Source organism: Amphiura filiformis, chromosome 15 (genome assembly GCF_039555335.1).
Source record: "Amphiura filiformis chromosome 15, Afil_fr2py, whole genome shotgun sequence".
Taxonomy (NCBI): domain Eukaryota; kingdom Metazoa; phylum Echinodermata; class Ophiuroidea; order Amphilepidida; family Amphiuridae; genus Amphiura; species Amphiura filiformis.
Window position 1 is genome coordinate 43,134,651 of NC_092642.1, and position 22,124 is coordinate 43,156,774.

The following is a 22,124-nucleotide window of genomic DNA, read 5'->3' on the forward strand; positions in this document are numbered from 1 at the left end:
TTTGTTATGTGGTGTCAACGCACAATTATTAAATGCTAACCGTATATTTTGAATGGGGCTCTCAGCCCTGTATCTTCGTCAGCCTCGTATGTCACGTGTCGCGTGACCTATACCACCTGTAGCGCAGTGTCATAGGACACGCGCCCTCAATCGATTGAAAATTTAGAAACTCCCATAGAAAAATGTATTTATTTATTTATTTATTTATTTATTTATTTATTTATTTATTTATTTATTTATTTATTTATTTATTTATTAAATCAGGGTAATCTACATGCTTTCTGCAAGCATGGTAATGATTTTCAGTAAGGCCTAGAAAGAGTTTGCTAGGTGTTTGTAAAGGAACAGTAATTTGTATAATTATTTACACCATAAACCCATGGTTATTTCTTTTTAAATGTTTAATGATTTAATTGGGAAAAAGTGATATGGTTTTTACAGGACCGAGAAATACATGGCAAGTGTTGTATGACGAAAAAAGGTGAAGCAGCCATCCGTTTCAATCAAGTTGAAAGATAACGTGATCAAGCTTCGAGTCAAGCATTTTAGTTGGTACACACCATTGATGGAATTATTTAGAGGACAACGAAAGCCTGAGTATCGTATGGTAATGTTACCTTTCTTGGCACCAAAAAGCTTGTCCAAAGCCACACGGAAAGTAGTTCTCAGGATATATTCTGCCAAACAGGATGCTGAGCAGGTATATGGAGTTCACATTGTGTTTCTTGTAATAAAACGGGTTAAAATTGAGTTTAAACTTATTTTCCACTTATCACTGCTCATTCGAAGGTGACGGAGCTCAGTTAAAGCAACATTAAATCGCTTACATCTCCCCCGTTTGACGACCTTATACTGAAAGGCTTTTTACCAAAAATTTAATCTGATTCCGTGTTTTAATATTGATTTATCGGTTTGGATCAGAGGGTGTCGAAATTCAAGATTATTCTATTTATAATACCAACGCAAAATCTATGACAAATTTTACCTGTTTGCGGGCGAAAAATTGAGGTTACTGGTAAGCTCTCTATGAGTTATGAATAATTCATTATCGACCAATTTTTTTACGAAATTATTGTATGATAGGGTTGGCAAAATACAGTTTGCGAAAGTTTAGGGACTTCGCATGTTCATTGAGCTTGCTATTAGCGCCCCCACGAGGTCTCAGCACAGACCGGAAATCAGTGACCAATTCATGTCCAATCAGTCACATTTTAAATACAAGTTTCAAGGCAAAAGTATGCAAAATAATAGTACCCTGAACATTTATGCATGAAATTTTAGCAAAATATTGGCAAAAATTATATGTTAATGAGCTTCTCCGTTCATTTTAGCTCATGAACTTTATTGATTATTGATAAAAACAATAAGATACAAAGAAAATATAAATTTATATATTTTGACAACAGTATGTCCGATTTGTACGTAAACCCGGGATAATACGGCCTAAACCCCAGTTATATAATGACTAAATCGCTAAAACACAGGTAAACTACAAAAGACTAATTATCATGCATTCTCCTTTTTCGATCATGGTCAGCATGGTCAGATGAATTATTATATTTACATTTCCCATTCATAGGCTACACATGGGGTACAGCAAGACAAGAAACAACAATTTAAATTTTGTGCATCATCATTTAAACATCTGTATTTATTACCGTAGGAAGTAATTCGTTCCGAAGCTGGCTTTAACAGTGTTATGGCGGCGCCAAAAGTGCCATTTTTACTGGATCCAACTGAAGGCGATTTAATTTATCATGTGAAATTAGATATGTATTCATCCAGCAAATGGAACCAGCAAAAGGCCGATGAGGTAAATATATGTCTCTTAAGCCCAAGACAGTTTCCTTTTCATGTATTTTTCTTTCCCGTTCTTGGTTAGGGACTTGTTTTTATAGTTTTGATCACGTACGTGGTTTCCCCTTGTTGCTGCACAATTTTTGCTAGAAGCTGATATCAACATCTTTGCCCTTTGTCTTTGTCAGTTACCGAAAACTTTATATTTCAGTCAGAAATGGACATTATTTGCCAAACAATTTCTATTATATTGTCGATTTCAAACAATCTAAATTATTTAATATCAGAAGGACATTCCTCGTATTCAGAACGCAATTTGGTGTGTCTGATGTGCTCTCCGGTCCCACAAAATTACTCTGCAAACGTCGCTATTCAAGCCCTTAATAACCCTTACATGACCGTTGACAGTTATATGTTTATAAAAGTTTCACATTACTGGCTAAGCCCATCGGTTCTTCTTACTATACAGTCTGGTTTAAATCGAAGTAAGGCACAACATTTCTTTTGGTCTTATAGCGCTATCGGTGCCCGAAGAGGTACCGATGGCACTTTTTACCGTACCCTGAACATTTGTACATGTACAGTGCATTCGTTTTTTATTTAAATGAAAACAATAACACTATGCAGATGTTAATTATTATGCTTGATATAATTTAGTACATCACCAGGGAGTAATGTTAAGAGTCCTATAGGACCACATTCGATGTGGTGCCTAAGATTTTGGAGTTGGAGAGTGATGGGGAGAGAGGGCAGGTGGCTACATCGTCTGGCCTGATTAAAGAAACAAACAAAGTAATATTTTATCTTATTATGTGTATTACTTTGTTAAAAGTTAAGTTTATTTATCAAACATATTTTACCCTTTAAAAAAAGGTGGTACCCGCAAAGAAGTTTAAAAAGATGCAGTATTACACGTTTGGTTTTGGTTTTGAGAAAAATGTGGAAGTTGACTCGATCGATGGATGCCTGACAGGAAGCCAAGGTGACGACCCAGCATGTGTACCGAATACACATTTTTCCTACAACATGTATGGCAACACAAGTCAAGATGAGAGTACGTACTTGATAGGTATATTGGGTGTTCTAAACAACTATCGACAAAACAATATAGGGGTTAGGGAGTCATGATAGTAAACAGTCAAACGCAATTTGATTTTCTGAAGAAGTGTTATCGTAAACGACAACAGTTAAAATTTGGCTTCTTAGAAAGTTGCGATTTGCGCAAAAATTATTATTCTCTGCTTATAATAAAATTTAAAAAATAATTGGAATGGGTTTATTAAACAACCTCTGAGCGATTCACAAAAAACAAAACACACATTGAGGTATAGTGATATTAGTGTAAATTCAGCGAAGATGCACCCCTTTATAAGCATAATTATACAGTATGTCCCAATAAAAATTGATTGGCGACGTTCCTACATCTTCCAGCTATTTTATACGGACATTCGTACGTATATACAGCATCAGGCTGTACATCTAAACAAAGATAGCTATCAATTTCATACACAACCTTTTGAATAATAGCAAGCTATATGTTAAAACCCAAGTATAAGTTAACACGAGGTCTGCCGTCCAAAGGAAAAAATGTGACTACATAAACTTTGTAATCAATCACTGACCAATCAGTGATCTGATCAGCAATCAGATCCTGAGCAATCAGTGTAATCAGTTACAAACAGTCAGCAATCAATGATCAGTCAGCTGCCGAATCAGCTATCATGATCAGTGGTAGCAATCAGTGATCATCAATCAGTTACTGACCAATCAATTATCAGTTACTCACCGATCTGCAATCAGCGACCATGTGTTTAGAAATGTTGTTGTCACTATTTCACGTATTGAACGTTTCAGATTCAGACGAAGCTTCCGCAGCTAATCCAGATGTCAATGAAGATATGCCTTCAAGATCCTCAATGTCAGGTATATATTTATTTGACTTTCAATCAATCCCAGTTTGATAGAAAACCGGGGGGTACGCCTATAAGGGCCTATAATATGTTTATATAATGCGTGGAAGTAGGGAATACATTCACGAACACCAACAGACAACCCTTCATCGTACGATTACTCCGCCGGCTCGCTACACAATGTCCGGTTATTGTGATGCTTAGGATTCTTCATCGTCAAAAAAAAAACCACTCGTGTCTGTAGCTCATTGATTTCATGCTAAGGCTTTTACGTAATCAAGTGCCTGGTATCACTGATACATGTGTGGTTTGAAAGACAAAGGTACATTCTTTATATAATCGTAAAGAAATGTTCATGAGAATAATTAATATATGGGGTCAAAGACATAAAGGTCAACTTTCATTACATACTGACCAACCGTCGTAAATCAAAGATTATGCGCCGGTTAATGTTAAAGTATATGCGCCGTTTCTCATTAAGGCTATACACAATCTTGAACTGTTGTGATTTGGTAGTTCACAGCATCTTGCGAATGGTAGCGAGCTTTGGCAAAAATTGTATTGCTCAATTCTTAGCGAGTGTGTAGAAGAATTCAAATATCACAGATATACTTTTGTAGGTCCTGTGGTTCTTGAGTTATGTTGTAAAGAGGGCTGAAACAACAACACTTTTGCAAAAAGTACATAACTCATTAACAACAATAAATTAAGCACGTTTTCAAATCATATGATTTGTAGAATGACCTTTTGCAAAACATCAAAATGTTATTTTTCAATAATGTATTGATTTAGACAATGAAAATCGATTTTTTTTTGGCTGCTTCGACCAACAATACCCCATCTACCCTTAAGTAAATCAGACCACAGTTGGTATAATTTATATCGAGACTAATCAGCAGTTGTCTATATTGCTCGGTATTAAATGCTGACGGGTTGTCGCCAAGATATCGGTTTACCTCCTACTTGAACCAGTGGCGTATCGTCATAGGGGCACGGGGCACGTGCCCCCAATCGTTCTGAAATTTTAAACATCGCATAGGAAAATTGCCGAAAAACGGCTTGTGTCCCCCCCCCCCGGTGCCCCCCCCATGTGATGACCCACGCTACGCCACTGGCTTGAACCTCTATGTATCTGATCTGAATGATAACAATCATGCCTCATACATTCACACGGGTACATGAGTATTTTAGCTTCAGAGGCTAGATAAACGGCCTATAAAATCCATAAAAATCAGGTATTTATGTGCAAATAGAGTGCTTTCTACTTCATAAACTATTCCTCGTGGTTTGCCGTTATCGTTTTTATGCGGTTGGAGTAGAAAGAGGTTGGCGTGAAACTGTTACATTGATCTAGGTGAATTAGTTATTGCATGTGGTGACAATAATATGACATACATATTTTCAGACTCGGACATTCTACCGTCCTTTGACGAAAGGACAAAATTGCTTGTAAAAGCTAGAACAGGTGAGAATTCTCATTATTTTCAATTACTAATTTAGAACGATAAAGCTATGGGTTGATGTCAATGGGACACACGGCATGTAATGCTGGTAAATCGCGCGTGTGAGTCAAATAAGTAGGATTGTAACTTTCTATCCTCAAAGATTAGCATAAATTCCAGGATCAGCATTTACCTTAAAGTCATATTATAACATTTGCTGAGGAAAACGCCCTCAATTTTTTTGTTTTAATTCTGGTTTTTACACGATTGTAATGTACTATAGTGAATAACGACACCCTGCAAAAATCAAGACTTTAGGTGCTGTAGTTTTGTCAAAATTCGAGATTTTGAATAAAACGCTGGAACCGGCGGTTTAATATTACGATGGAAATAATAGTCGAACACGTATGCAAGGTACATACACGGCGTGCGGGATACACATACACACACACCCAGAGGATCGTACCGTATTACAAACGCGGGAATAACAGGCGCTAGTAGTAAATTCCAATTTTCTATGCTTTACCTCACTTGTTCGGCTCAAATTAAAAGGGGACATATCTGACCGTAAAAGCTAACATTTTATGGAAAATAAAATACTAATCTATTTTTACAGAAATGTTATAATATGGCTTTAAGTAGACCTTCACTCCTCAAATCTTGGTCCGTTAGGCATGATACTTTTCCTTGCAAAAATTTGATATCATCAGCGAAGATCCTTTTATATGATCAATAATTGCCGCAGTTGCGCCCTTATGCCCAGTGACCACTATGCCTTTTTCTCGGGCATCGCTGTTTTCTGATGGTTTCAGGATATGAATTTGAAAAGGGAGCTAAGAAGTAGACTGCAACATAGTTTTGAAAATCAGACATTGGTATCAATGAGCATAATAAATAAAGTACAAACTGCTTTGTAAGATAATACTGCGGCTGAATATCAAAACAGTGAACTATATATAATAGGGTAACGTGATATCATGACAATTTTTCATGACAATATCATGATGATTTGGCTTTATGCTTAAGTTAAGACACATCGGGATATTTATCTTTATTTAACGTGTGAATATTTTGTATTCCCATTTGCATATTTACACAGTCAATGTTGCCCAACAACGAGAAGTCAACAGAACGGTGTTAAATTCGGCTACTGAATTACTCTGTCAGGATCTAGAACCCGAACGCCTCCAGCACGAGTTACAATCAAAGGGTATTTTGAGTGCTAGAGACATAGAAAATATAAGCAGTCATGGACCATCTGATAAGAAAGTTGAGACACTGCTGAATATACTTAAATTGAAACCGTCGGGATACGATTGTTTCATGGAAGCTTTACGAGGAATTGACGCTCGTCTTCACGACTCCGTCAGACAAATAGAAATGGAATTCATCAATGCACGTATGTAACTACTTATCACAATACTTTAAGGGCTGGGGTATGAACGTTTGGACAGTATTTATTTTGGGACATCAGAGCACATCAGACATATCGAATTGCATTCTGAATACGAAGAATGTCATTCTGATATCAAATAATTTTGATTTTTTGAAATTCGCAATTTAATACACATTTTATGGCAAATCATTAAAATTGATATTTTTGATATTTAACAGTACTTGAAGTAAACTTTATAAATCTGATGATTTATACTTAAAGTGTATGTAGGTGGGATGAAAAGCCGACGATCAATTGAAAATGTTGACCTTTCGTATTGAAGATATGGATTTTTTTCCCCAAAACACCAAAAAAATTAGGTCTTTTTGGGAAAAAATCCATATCTTCAATATGAAAGGTCAAAATTTATAATTTACTTCGAGGACTGTTATATATCAAAATTTGAAAAATATCAAATTTTTATAATTTGTCATAAAATTTGTATTATATTGTGATTTTCAAAAATGAAAATTATTTGATATCAGAAAGACATGCTTCGTATTCAGAATGCAATTCGATAGGTCCGAGGTGCTCTCATGTCCCACAAAATATACTGTCGAAACGCAATAAACGCTCATTTTAGATCCCTTAAGGTACCCTATTAAATAGATAAGACTCCGATTAATAAACGGTGGCGATACATGTATGCACCATGCGAGTTCGAATCTCCTTGCATTCACGTATACCGTATACCGTATAATGATGTTCTCGTTACAAATTGTAATTGAACTTGAAATTCCTAGACATTTGGGAACGTAATCATGGTTGCGATGGACTTTGTAGCTGCAAGATGATTAGGGTTTTATTATTCGGATATTTGAAAAAAAATGGCATGCCTTGTCTTTTTGATTGAAGGCGATATAAAGATAACTTTTCGAAGTTTGTATGTTATATTTTCATCTTCAACAAAACAGGTAACATGCACGAGCAGGAAATTGGGTCACAGCAACGCCACCTATACCATGTTCTTCTTGGTAAGTGATCGCACAAACATTTATTGCCAATATCATCTGTGTCCCAAACTGACAAACTGGATGGAAAACTAAGTGCGGTAAAAGTTATTAAAAACATAATTGATAAAACTGATCATAGTAATTATATTAGGCACACAGTCAAAGGCTTTGTCTCAAAATCATAAGGTAGCTAGTGGTTGTGTTGTGAACCTGTGACCTTGGGCATGTGGCGTTCGCCTTGCGTGCCTCAGCCTACCCAAGTGTAACGGGAGCTGGTAGGGGATAATTACAATCTCAGTGCTGCGCAACTGTCAATAACTTGTGGAGCAAAATGATTTTTAATGTTTCACGGTGAAATATTTAGAGAATAAAGGTATTGTTTTTAACCGCTTGAGTGCATCTATCGTCTCATATAACACGGGCGACATCATTATTTTAAGTAAAACAACGAGTCGAAGCCGAGTTATTTTACGCCAAAAATAATGATGTCGCCCGTGTTATATGAGACGATAGATGCACGACAGCGGCTAAAAACAATACCTTTATTCTCATTCTTAAACACTTCAATTCAAATAAAAATATCATAAGTATTTAATTTTAAATTAAATCCTACATTTTGCAAGGAATTATACCTAGGGCTTAAAATCGATCAGTCCCGTTGTTGCTATGCGCCTCCGATTGGTTCAAATAGCGAGTACGCGTATCGCGTCGATGCACACGCGCTGACCCGTGTGATATCGTGTCATATCACACGGGTAAGAACCAATAAGATTGCAGGAACATTCTCAAGTGTTTAAGAATGTTGAAGTGTGCTGGTCCTACGGTGAATTGAACGATAAATCATCCGGGTAAATCATCAACATATTTATACACTGTAACAAAGGACCGTAAATTATCGGACGCCCGTATTTCGAAATTTCCCGTAATTTTACGGGAACCAGCCGTTATCCTACTTAAACTGAAAGTAAAATTTAAATTCCGTAATTTTACTGGCCCCGGTAAAATTACGGGAAAACTACTGGCAGCAAATTTTTCGGCAATCCCGTAATTTGTTGTAAGAGGGAGTTAGGGATACGCATGGGTTTGTAGTATTACATGTAGGTGTGTGGAGATATAGGTAGGCCTATGTGGTTCTGATCCCAAAAATTAGTTTTGCTTATTATATACCGTAGAAACCCGTCTATAAGGAATAGAAGCGACTGTGATGATAGCATATTTCACGCTAGCGCCCTCCACAATATTATATCATTATGGAATTTGAGCAAATCATTTACCGACACAAGCAGGTATACAATGTATTATTTTATCTTTATTTCGCATCTCACGAGCATAGCTCACTTGGCAAGGCATAAGACTTTGGTTCTTTAGATCGGAAGATGGTGAGTTCGAGCCTCATCACGGTCACACAAACTTTTATAAACAAAATATTGTTCAAACTTTTCATTTATATTTTCTTGCATTTTCTAAAGACTCCTTTCGTGATCATTTTTTTTCATATTTAGTTTAATTTATTCTATTGTTTTTCTTTTATTGTTTCTTTTCTTTGTCTTTTTTCTTGTTTAATTTTATTTTTCTTTATTTTTCTTTGATTCATATAATATTGGCAGGATAAGGAGAGGAGGAACTAAAGACCCATTCAGTGATTTGCTCATCCGGACGATCGTAAAAATCATCAAAATTCACCTTTGTCATTGTCATAGATGTGGTAACATAGCCTGCTAGTGGTTCAGCAGAAAACCGTGTGACACATAATATACATTTGGCTACATTTTATTATACGATAAATACCAATTTATTAAACATGGTAACAAATATTCTCTAGCAGATCGGTTATACGATGGAACTGGTAGGCATAGGCCTATTATAAATTCGGGATATTAAATATCTTCCTGACGAGACAGATCTGCGCATGTGGTCAAAGACGATTCCTTACTATATAGCCACAGACCGTCCGCTGGAATTAGTTGAATCGCTATGGCTGTTGGTCGGACCTCTCATCTCTCCACATCGATTGTGACCTATCCCCGACATTGCCCTTATGAACTCACATCCTCCTGTTTTATTTCAATACGCTGGTGAAGTTACGTAATAATCGGATTAACTACCATAGCAATAGGTGAAAACAATTTTGAATATACCGCGTTATACACTGATACGTTCAGGCGGTACCTCTTCATTGAACCATATCATGCTGCACCTGTAAGATCTTTGAAAAGACCAGTATTGTATTCAATCTATGATTGCAGACATACACAGTACAGGTGATGAGTGTAACCTGCTTGTAGCGCAGCGCGATATGTTCAAAATTGTTTTCACCTATTGCTATGGTAATTAATCCGATTAATTACGCAACTTCACCAGCGTATAATGGCCGAATAAATTCTGACCATCACTTGGCTTGTTGGATTCGTCTATACTACAATTCGCTGTCGAAGTGACGTAATAATCGCAATAACTACCATCAAGCAGATTGCACTAATCACCCGCGTATGTCACCAAACATAGATTGAATACCACTTTTTTCATAAATACTAATCTTACATGGCGAGTGATTAGCATTTCTTTGACAACAATGGTTTAATGCATAGGTGCCACGTGAACGATGAAGTGCAGGGCTATATATTCGAAATTGTATTCATCAATTGCTATGGTAGTTAATCCGATTAATTACGTCACATCGACAGCGAATAGCCTATAGTATGGGTTCAAGTGGAACAAAAATAGTGTATGTCCATTGCTAGCTATGGTAATTAATCATGTTAGTGTTTACATCACTACTTCGGTGAAGACAAGAGAAGTGTGCCTTCTCTACCAACGCCTGTGATATAACAGGTGCAAGCGAAACAAAATTGAATGACCAGAATAGTTTCCTTTGTCAGATGAATTGATTGAAGTTTTTGAAGACACTCTATTCTTGATGGGACAATAGATTCAAATATGGAATAATTATTATTCCTCATCTATTTTTTTTTATTGAAAAAACTGCAATTGTGGCAACAGAACAATATTTATTTTGATTTCATTTCAAGTAGAAACAAAATCGTGCTTAAGCCAAAAACGCACCCTACCTCAAGAATTGGGATGGCACAAAGGTGCAACATAGGTTTTTATTGCAAAGATGAGGACAGACAAGTAGTTACAACACATCTGTCTAACCGTGGGTTTCGCTATTATTTAGAATAAATGCTTTTACTAGTTTCTATAAAACCACAAAATTACTAAAAAAACTATAAAAAAACTAAAAAAAAAAAAAAAAAAAAAAAAAAACGCACCTAAAATTAAAAGTAGAAAAGTAGATTTGAAGAAAGATAAAAGAACATGTCAAAAAGTTAAAATTAAAATTAAACGAGAATGAAAAAAACGGAACCGGTGCCCGGACCATGCTCTCTTCAGCATGTCTTCAGTTCCAAAGTCTGACGCTCTATCAATTGAGCTATACGATCCTGATATACGAAACAGTCGTTATTATGTCAATACAATTGATTGGTGTTACAACATACTTAGATGGAATGCATAGCCACCCAGTGCCAGTATATATTTGCTCAAACTCCAAATACAACAAGCAACCAATTTTATTGAGGGCGTTTCTTAGGTATATCCTTGTAGACGGGGTTTTACGGTATTATATACGGGAAATTTCGAATTACGAGCGTTCTATCATTTACGGCCCTTTTTTTACAGTGTAGACCATGCAAAGCAGACCAAATACGAGCATGTTGTCAAGGGTTCTTTTCATCTAGCTTTTAATGGCAAAATATATAGTACTTGTTTTAATATTTGTTTTGATAAAACTCCTTAAATACCTAGCACTCCCACCTAGCAAACAACGTGACAAAGTGAGAGACATTTTCAGTTCTGCTACCGAGCTCCTATGTGATAATCTGCAACTGACAGAAGTGATACGGAAATTACAGGCTAATCGAGAGTTAGATGATAGCGATGTAGAGATCATAAATAGTATACCGGACCGTGCTGGAAGGGTGGAGAAGCTTCTTTCCATATTGAAAATGAAACCAGTGTCAGCATATTTGACATTTATGGAAGCGTTGGGGAATGTGGACAAAGAACTTTATTATGACGTTATCATGAAAATCATGCAGGGTAACTAATTATGTTATTTTGTCCTCTTTACGGTAAAGTAATTCTCTATAAACAATTTTACCTCATTTTACTTGCAATGTAAAACAGTAATGAATAATAGCCACTGTTATAACATTCATGAATTAATACAGATGGAATCTTTCCTAATGAAGCCAGTGGAGCCACACCCAGTACAAGACTTTCACACGATCCGCATCATGGTCATGGTAAGTTTAAAGGACGATTGAATTTTACTACTGCCAATTGCATGATAATGATTTGATTAAAATAAAGCCCAATACTGATTTCAATAAATTCGAAAATAAAAACTTTATTCTGTTAGTATAATATATGCTGCCTAAACGTAGTAAGCTTTGGCATTTTTAAATTCCAATGAAGAATGCGGTATCCCCTCATTTTTGCCCTCCAACTCAAACTCAGTCAGGATAAGTTCAAGATGTTTGAAACTTTCAAAACTTACATTAAATACACATAATGAAATGTTTGTACCAATGTAAAGTGTTTAAAATCACACAATTCGAACAACAAACACTTTTTCAATGAATGTCAACCGATATTTTGTTTGCTGAATCAATTAGAACGCTAGTCAATCCCTGACTATCATACAAGGCTCGCTCCGTCATTTAATTAGGCACTGGAACCGAACGAATTCACTGTTGAAATGAGCAAAATTGTCAGTTACACCTTTTAACTTTAATTCTTTTAAATTCTTATGTTAAACATAGGCATGAAAGTGTCTCTTTAGTGTAAGATTTTTATAGATCCGATTGATTTTTAATTGTACAGATCTGACCTTGGCAAATGAGATTTTCCCAACTTTCTAAAGCACATCATACGGGGCTATATTATAACAAAGTTTTGTTTTAGAATTTTGATTGCACCATTTTTTTATTGCACCATATTTTACCGTCCGACTGCCACATTTTCCAAATGAAAGCTAATGAACACGGTATACCAATGGGTTGATGATTCTGCATACCACAATAGAAATATCGATTATTTCTGGTGGTTGTATTCGAAATTAAGTACTGAGTTGGACATTTTGGCAATCGGAAGTGCAACATAGTGAAATCAAAACGAAAATTCTGACAAAACTATAATATATTGACCCGTACGATGTATCTTTGGGAAAAACTCTTTCCTTTAATATCAGGTCTGCATAAATTTTAAAAAACTCCTATTCTAAAAGACACAATTTCACATTAAAGGTATACATATATACATAAAGAATTTGGATTTGGTTGATACTACATAGCTTTACAGAGCTGTTTCGTAAGGGCCAATAGGCCCTCACTCATCAGAAACTTAAGGGGGTACTACACCCATTGATTTTTTTTGCATTTTTTGCATTTTGTGAAGAAATTACAAACAAAAATTGGACAAAGTGGTATGCAAAATGAAGGGGCAAATCTTCTCGTTTTATTGGTGGCATCGGTATCAACGTAGCTTACATGCTTTTAAAAGTAGAAGCCAAAAGGTCACCATCATCACTGATGATTTAAATTCACTTCATTTTGGAAAGCTAACAATCAACGGATTTCGTTAAAATTTTGGATATGTGTTGCTAACACGTTAGGGAAATAAAGTTGATATGTAAAATGGGAATAAGTGGTTCCTGATTTCTTTTATGACTTCATGAACTTGGTGCTCCACAACTATCAAAAAGGAACTGGTTAAAATGCTTCTATTTTCAATGTTGAGCTATATTTTGTATTTTTAACTTGCGACATTATTTCACTGAAACTTAATTAAGCCACAGGTAACAGGTTACCACAACCATACTACAGCAATGTTGAAAAAAATTGTATTTCTTGTCACCTATACCACCATATTGGGTAGTTTTCCGTAAGCTTAACGTTTGTGATTTTGGTAACTATTTTATATTTATTTGTGAAATCCGTCTCAACTAGGCATTCTAAATTGTACTCACCATTTACATCCCAAGGTATATTAGTATATCCACCTTGCACTTCTCGATATATATCCAGTTAAAGACAGAATATCAAAATTATTCCTCATGATGATATCACAAACTCTCACATGTGTATTCAAAATTGATGCTTAAATTTGACCTGAACAAATTGACCTATAACCTGACATACGGTGACCTAATAGCCTTTTCTTCTCCTAACAACACATTATAATATTATTGACTAATGACTATACATCCATTGTGTAAGTGTTTATATATTTTGCATGCACCACTAGATTTTCTATAGAGAGTATAACAAAGGATTTAATGTATTCTATTCATGTACCCTACTTGAACATGCTGAATAGAATAAATCATGGTTTGTTATGAAACACGCATCTGAGTAACTAGGATACAGTAAACAAAATATATATAGGGCTAAAATGACTTACTACAATTGTTTAAAAGCACTTTTTTTTCTTCTTTTTTTTCGTATTTTTTTTTATTCCACATGATCCGTGCATATATCGCCTAGTTATAAATGAAAAAATATTTATTTAGACCAATCAAACCAGTATATGGGTGTAGTACGCCCTTAATGCAGAATGAGGTATAAACTAAAATATACACAACACCAAGCTTCAAGAATAATTATGCATAAAAGGATTACATAATGTTACATAACATCAATAGACAACATGTCAAGTGCGCAAACCATAGAAGTCAATATGCCATAATTTCAAGTGCGCAATACCATAAAATTCAATACAGATTGTCTGAATAGACATCATAAAAAACTTGATCACAAAGGAATATAGGTGACGGATCCACTTCAATATGTCAAGTGGACAGGATCATATAAAAGTCAATGCAAATTGCTTGGTGATTCTGACATTATGGCTAAAAGGAACACAATACACTTGATTACTCAAAATGATATAAACTGTGGAACCAGGTAGACATCATAATAAGATAATGAACATTATGACACTTGATCATACACAAAAATGATATTGACTATAAAGGCTTATACACAAATTGCAAACAATCATCAATCAAATGATTAGTGTCTTTCAGAGTATATTGGTTTCAGAGTCAGGCAATTAATTATAATTACAGAGCAAATGTTTTTTGCGATGACGGCAGGTACTAACGAGTTCATTCCTTTTGTTTAAAGTAGATAGTTCAGGTTTGTAGATTATGAAGTACTTTTCTTCAATACACAAATTGCAACCATGGCCGGATTTGATCAGATTAATTTGGGGTATAGCACCAAAAATATACCTTTACCAAGCAAAAAGGATTATCTCAAAACGCGGATCACCAAGACTGAAAAATTCATGAGGAATATACGCTGGAAAACGTTCTTCTTTCTCAATCCTGACGCAGCAGCAGAACGCAAAAATACATATGGTTTCAGATCCACGAAGTCACCACCTCCAATTCCAGAGTTAAAAGATTTTGAGGACGGCATGCTGAATCTTGTTCAGAACATTGAATTCACAAATACTCGCAATGACTTCCAGAGAGAACTGTCTAAGGATGCCACCAGCATTATAAATTCTGACAAATTATATGTTGCTGCCGATAAGACGACAAACTTTTACAAACTTGCTCCAGACCAACTTGGGGTATAGCACCAAAAATATACCTTTACCAAGCAAAAAGGATTATCTCAAAACGCAATTTGCATTGACTTTTATATGATCCTGTCCACTTGACATATTGAAGTGGATCCGTCACTTATATTCCTTTGTGATCAAGTTTTTTATGATGTCTATTCAGACAATCTGTATTGAATTTTATGGTATTGCGCACTTGAAATTATGGCATATTGACTTCTATGGTTTGCGCACTTGACATGTTGTCTATTGATGTTATGTAACATTATGTAATCCTTTTATGCATAATTATTCTTGAAGCTTGGTGTTGTGTATATTTTAGTTTATACCTCATTCTGCATTAAGTTTCTGATGAGTGAGGGCCTATTGGCCCTTACGAAACAGCTCTGTAAAGCTATGTAGTATCAACCAAATCCAAATTCTTTATGTTTATGCTCCCCTAACGGGTTGAGCACTTTCCTTTTGGATGGTTTCAACTAACCTGAATTTAATTAGGTATACATATATATATATATATGCAAGCACTATAGTTTTATCTGATATTACTGGAAAAAATGAAAATTATTGTTTTTGATTTGACCGAAAAAATTTCAAAACAAAAAGGTGTGTCTCAGAATTGTGTTGATTTCAACGTGTATCGATCAACTTCCAGCACGACTATACATAACAATAAAGGGTGGTCAGTAGCGTTCTGAGTGGATTTGTACAAAATGAACCTGCGCGACAGCTCAGAAAAACAACATTTTTGTCTTATCGTCAGCCGCATTAAAACAAAACTATAAGACATCTCAAAGTATGTGTATTTTGGCAAAAATTATGCATGCTTTTAATTTCCGTCACTTTATATTTTTGACATTTATTCCAGCAGAGATCGCATTTGTTTTATATGACTATTATTTATATAATTTTTATGTTATCATTATTTGCTAGAACTGTTGGCACTACCTCCGCCAAGTAGTCCTGCCCGTCTGGATCAGCAGCAGTTAGAAATCAATAACAATCTTGAAGGTAAAGTTTTCTTGATACACGAAATATTGATTCTAAGGCTAAACAAAAACATCTGTATCCTGTACGTGCTTCAAAAACCAAGACAAGAAATGCTTTATCTTATTCCATTTTATTTTATTTTTGTTGTATAACAAATTATGGTACAATGTGCCTCATATTACTCATATTATTTTATTGTCAAATCAACTGTGAATTAGGCAAGATGTGAAAAATAGAACTTCTAGGAATATTAGGGATTGTCAATAAATGTTATTAATTATTTCATCTGGCTTGTAAACAAACATGGTGAAAACATTATCTCTCAGATATATTGTGCATAAAGGATATTAGTGGATTTCTCAAATAACATGCACGCTGGCTACACCTGATCAAACTATCATTTATTTTTGTTGAGCCTAAGCTAGAGTAATCAAAGGCAGAACCTTTGAGAACTCTTTATGAGTCTTTACAAAACACTCCAGTGAGGTTTATAGGGAAAATAATAATTGGTTCCGAAACACACTGCATGTGCAAAATCTTGAAAACAAAATATTATAACGATAAAGGAATGTAGATTATTGAAATATTATGCATTACAAGCGTTAAGAATGTATAAATCATTTTACATTATATAGGCTATTAATCATTCTAATAAAGGTTTTGACATGAGAAGGCAACGTAACTGAAGTTGCCCTGACATGTGATTATTTTGTTTTTCTAGGCACGTGTACATTTCCTTCGAGTCGGAGCATTCTAGAGCATTTAACAAAGTTTCTGGTCAGAAGTGGACCTTTGGAAGAGCAAGATGACCGATTACGAAACAATTGTGAGGAAAACGGTCTCAAATATCGTGGCATAACTCCTGGTAATGGGGACTGTTTCTTTGAGGCAGTTGCCGACCAACTTGAAAGAATAGACAATGAATATAGACCTATTGCGTCACATTTACGAGAAGACGTTTCGAACTATATGGTAAAACACAGAGTGTTGCAGGTGGGTAATGTTATAATATGTTACATAATATGTTACATTTCTCCAACCAGGTAGTACCACAATGGTAATATTATAGGCCCTACATGTTGGTTATTATGCCTCGCGGGGTACAACTTTCAATATTTGCAATATTGCTTATTCCTTAAACTTTAGTGACATATACATATGTAGCACAGTGATTGTTGTTGTTGCATGATTTTAAATAATATTCTTTAATATTAAATATTGGGGCACTGGATTTCCAAAGAAACATGCAAACGGAAGAGCATTTCCTTATAATTAATTATATTATTGAAATAAACAGTGCAATTAATTAGACTTATTTGTGACGTGTCATGTCAAAAGGAGACACTTTTGGGCAGGATCGTAAATGGAGAAAAGGTCAAAAATCTGTCCGGGGTGATCATTCACAATTTGGGTTTGTTGCGAATTTGTGATGTTATTAATGTTAAAGATATTGTCTGATATTTTAAGACCGGAATATAACCATGATAACTGGCATCTTGTATTTTTGAGACATTTTTCAAGGCAATTCCTATTCTCAACGTTGTCAATTATATTTTTAAATGCCGATATTTCAATTTCCAATTTTATAATACCATAACTTACGAACTCAATATCTTTGCTTAGGAATGTCCGATTTCATTGGAGAAAACGGCATTGTGTATCAAAATATCTCTATATTCATGATATGTAAAAACGTCAAAATTGATAACCTGCCCAAAAGTGTCTCTTTTTGAAATGACACGTCACATTTATTTAAACGCAATTATCATTCATTGTTTAATTTTGATCTATATGCATAATATGGCTGTTATTTTTGCATTTCAGGAACTTGATGGCGATGTAGATCTTGGTGCATATGTCAAAGATTGCGACTGGGAACTTTTCTGCAAAAATATGTCAAAACGTGGAGAATGGGCAAATCACGTTGTTGCAGTTTGTACGGCACATATGCTGCAAATTCCAATCTTCATTATCATGAGTTCACCTTCAAGCTCTAGTGATAATAATATTTTCCCAATTAAGGGTGGCCGCAATGCAGCACATCGAAAAAGGAATGATTCGATTTTGTTGGGCCACAGATGGGAAAATCATTATCAAAGTTTAGAGCCTATATCGGAGCGCTGAACTTTCGCTACTCTACTTCACAGCAACTAAACCTGACACAAATATACCATAGCAGTAATTTGGCGAACCTCGACAAATATCGTTATAAACAGAGTAAACGAGCATGAAGATTTTGGCCTTTGCTGTTTGCTATTTTTCTCTGAGTAATTTAATTTGATTATTCATCTTTGTTTACAATTTAAAGCTATTTCATGAGAAATTTTATAGCAAATGCGACTCTATTGGGAACCCGATTTTTTTTGTCAGTGGATCCGCCCATGATGTGGCCTGTCGACGCCCTAATGATACAGACCTATTATCACTAAGGCCCTACGTTCTACGTGACCTATAATAGTGGTGAACGGTATCGCCCAAAATGTACGACGGACGCTTTATAAACTTGTGTTATTTTTTTGCACTCTACAATTTTGGCGCCCGGGAATTTTGAATATCGCGTGTTGAGAGACGGATGTTTTTATTCGTTTTTATGGTCACTATGAGTTTGTTTTAAATAAAACCACGGGATTCGTGGTTGATAATTATTTGTCTTACATATAAGGCATAATGTTGTGATTGCCGTAGACTCCCTTTAAGGTTAGCAACTATCTTAAACTGCTGCGATTTGATAGTTCACAGCATCTCGCGATTGGTAGTAAGCTTTGGCACAAATTGCATTCATCATATCATAGCGAGTGTGTAGAAGAATTCAAATATCACATATATACTTTTGTAATTCCTGTGGTTCCTGAGTTATGTTCTAAAGAGGGCTGAAACAACAACACTTTTGCAAAACGTACATAACTCATTAACAACAATAAATCAAGCAAGTTTGATTTGTAGAATGAACTTTTGCAAAATATGAAAGTGTGGTTTTTTTTCAATAATATATTGCAGTAGCGCAGCCAGGGGGGGTCAGAAATTGAAAGAAAAAAGTGCCCCTCTGACAAAAAATGAAAGAGAAAATCTGGACATTGTCACAATAAAGCTATCCCGATCATGGCAAAAACAGTGTAAAACACGCGAATTTTCCGTCCCAATTTAGCCTTTTGGAAGCTCGAAGACATGTACGTACAGTCTCTCTAAAAACAAAACCGGTATGGTATGTATTGTATGATGCACATTTCGTCTGTGCCACCGAAATTTTATTTTGCCCCCCCACCAAATAAACTGGCTACGCCCCTGGTCTGTTGGTACTGTTTTACTTCAATTTTAGCAAGATTATATCAATATTGATTGCCTAGTATTCTTTTATTTCTTCACGCCATGTGCAATACTGTTTATTCAGATTCCCTAGTTTCCGTGCAATAAAGTTTGTGCAATTATAATCTTGGCTTTGGTGCCTGATTATATTTGTAATGTTTGCTAAAATATCAATACCTTATACATATATTTGTATATAAGTTACTCTAAATGTCCGATAATTTGACATTTTGTTTTATGTGTTTTGAATTTTGACATGTAATTCAAGGATCCTCAGTTGTGTGGCCTTTGCGCCTGTTAGGGGATTCGGTTTTACACCACATGTTGGTTTTAATGATTTTATCGTGCAATAAAGGACATAAACTAAACTAAACTGAAGCCTGGCCTATCTATCCGTTGTTTTTGCTAATATGTGCGAGTGGTGTCAAATGAAAGAGAAAAAAGTTTAGAATATAATAAAAAATATTGTCCCACCAAGGGGTGACACTCATCATAAGACTCCCGAGGGGTGTCAAATGAAAGAGAAAACGTAAAGAATATAATACAGATATAAACTTACCTAAACTTAACTAAACTTAAGCCTGGGCTATCTATCCGTTGTTTTTGCTAATATGGGCGAGTGGTGTCAAATGAAAGAGAAAAAAGTATAGAATGAGATAAAATATTTCCCAATCGGGGATGACACTCCTCATAAGACCCAGGTCAATATTCAAATAGGTCCCTTTCATATCTCAAAATGCCAAGAAGGTATGACCCCCGAGGGGTGTCAAATGAAAGAGAAAACGTAAAGAATATAATACAAATATTTTCCCTACTGGGGGTGACACTCCTCATAAGACCCGGGTCAATAGTCCTATTTTGGGTATTTTTAAGCAGGTATGACCCCGGGTGGTGTTAAGTGAAAGAGAAAAAAGTAAAGAATATAATGAAAATATATCCAACATCGGGGTGACACTCCTCATGTCACGAAACATGTAACAGTGGTATACTACAATATACTGCCAAAGATCCATGGTTCAGCTGTGTTGCGGTAACCGCTCTAATTTGTTTTGTTGTGTTTTGTCATTATTTATCCCAAAATGTTATCGAATCGTCTGCATGTAGCGTGTTATATGTTGAACTAGTTTAATAAAAAAATATATTCAAGAGTCTATGTGATATTTATGGAAACCCCATCGTGAATCATATACATGACCAAATCATGTATGTGAACGTGAAATCACCCATGAAAATCCCGCTCTCAACTAAATTGATATTAAGGGATCTGGAATGAGCGTTTTGAGCGTTTCGACAGTATTTTTGTGGGACATGAGAGCACATCAGACATATCGAATTGCATTCTGAATACGAAGAATGTCTTTCTGATATCAAATAATTTTCATTTTTGAAATTCACGATATAAATACAAATTTTATGACAAATTATAAAAATTTGATATTTTTCAAATTTTTGATATATAACAGTCCTCGAAGTAAATTTTTATAAATCTAATGATATATTCTTAAATTGTATGTAGCTGGGAGGAAAAGCCGACGATCAATAAGCCAAATCGCTATTGTAACTTCCGGGTTTTTTAGGACACTTTGCCCTTTGACCTATCTGGAAAATTCGGGTTTTGTGCGTACAAAATATAATTTAAAACTTGTTACTAGAATAAAAACAAACTTAAAAAACATTATTATTAAATGAATTAATTATTTAAATATTTTTAATGATAACATTATGACAATAATAAATAAATTATTAATAATTACAGCAATTTTCCTGATAGGTCAAAGGACAAAGTGTCCTAAAACTTCAAAAACTGTCCCACAATGCATTGCAAACTTCCAATGCCGATTGGGCTTATTGAAAATTTTGACCTTTCATATTGAAGATATGGATTTTTGTCCCAAAAAGACCTAATTTTTTTTGGTGTTTGGGGTAAAAAAATTCATATCTTCAATACGAAAGGTCAAAATTTTCAATTGATCGTCGGCTTTTCATCCCACCTACATACACTTTAAGTATGAATCATCAGATTTATAAAGTTTACTTCGAGTACTGTTAAATATCAAAAATATCAATTTTTAATCATTTGCCATAAAATGTGTATTACATTGCGAATTTCAAAAATCAAAATTATTTGATATCAGAAGGACATTCTTCGTATTCAGAATGCAATTCGATATGTCTGATGTGCTCTAATGTCCCACAATAAATACTGTCCAAACGTTCATACCCCAGCCCTTAAGGGCGTTGGCTCTAAAAATGTAGGTCTTGTTATGTAAATAGGACAATTTCACGCTCCATGACTTTCACGCTGGATCTCGGAGCTTGTTCCTTTGTTATGCTAAATCCTTTCCCTAATTTTTTGTGCACAAGATCCTTCCTATACAGGTGAATGCACATGAAAAGAATGTATCGCACGAGTATAACGTGCGATGTAAATATCGCAATAGTTGTGTAAAAAAATGTAATGTCGGGCAACCATTTTGTTTACACTCTCAGATGCCACGATTTAAGCCCCACAAGGCCGAATTTATCATTTGGCCAGATGGGCCCGAGCCCAGAGCCCCAAAATTACCCTGTGCATCTTCCGAAAATTTTGGGCACTTCGCGCACCCTGGGTCCTTATAACCTACAGCCTATAGCCAAATTCACCTTCATTTTGGGCTAAAAT

General features: G+C 35.2%; 2 protein-coding genes across 2 annotated transcripts in view; both read left to right on the top strand.

Moving 5' to 3' along the window:
- Positions 1–574, top strand: part of LOC140171680 (uncharacterized) — a 46,794-nt gene extending 46,220 nt beyond the window's left edge. Inside the window, exon 15 of the mRNA XM_072194973.1 lies at positions 442–574. Within this exon, the coding sequence (XP_072051074.1) occupies positions 442–485 (44 nt within the window). The 3' untranslated portion in view covers positions 486–574. The remainder of the gene's footprint in view (positions 1–441) is intronic.
- LOC140171681 (uncharacterized) lies at positions 439–19,824 on the top strand. Its single transcript, XM_072194974.1, has 12 exons — positions 439–700; positions 1,664–1,813; positions 2,671–2,851; positions 3,652–3,720; positions 5,113–5,172; positions 6,249–6,548; positions 7,499–7,558; positions 11,345–11,638; positions 11,770–11,844; positions 16,103–16,180; positions 16,881–17,152; positions 17,984–19,824. Exons 1-12 carry the CDS (start codon positions 566–568, stop codon positions 18,281–18,283), a joined length of 1,974 nt encoding a protein of 657 aa, XP_072051075.1. The 5' UTR covers positions 439–565; the 3' UTR covers positions 18,284–19,824.
- Positions 19,825–22,124: the final 2,300 nt, after the last annotated feature.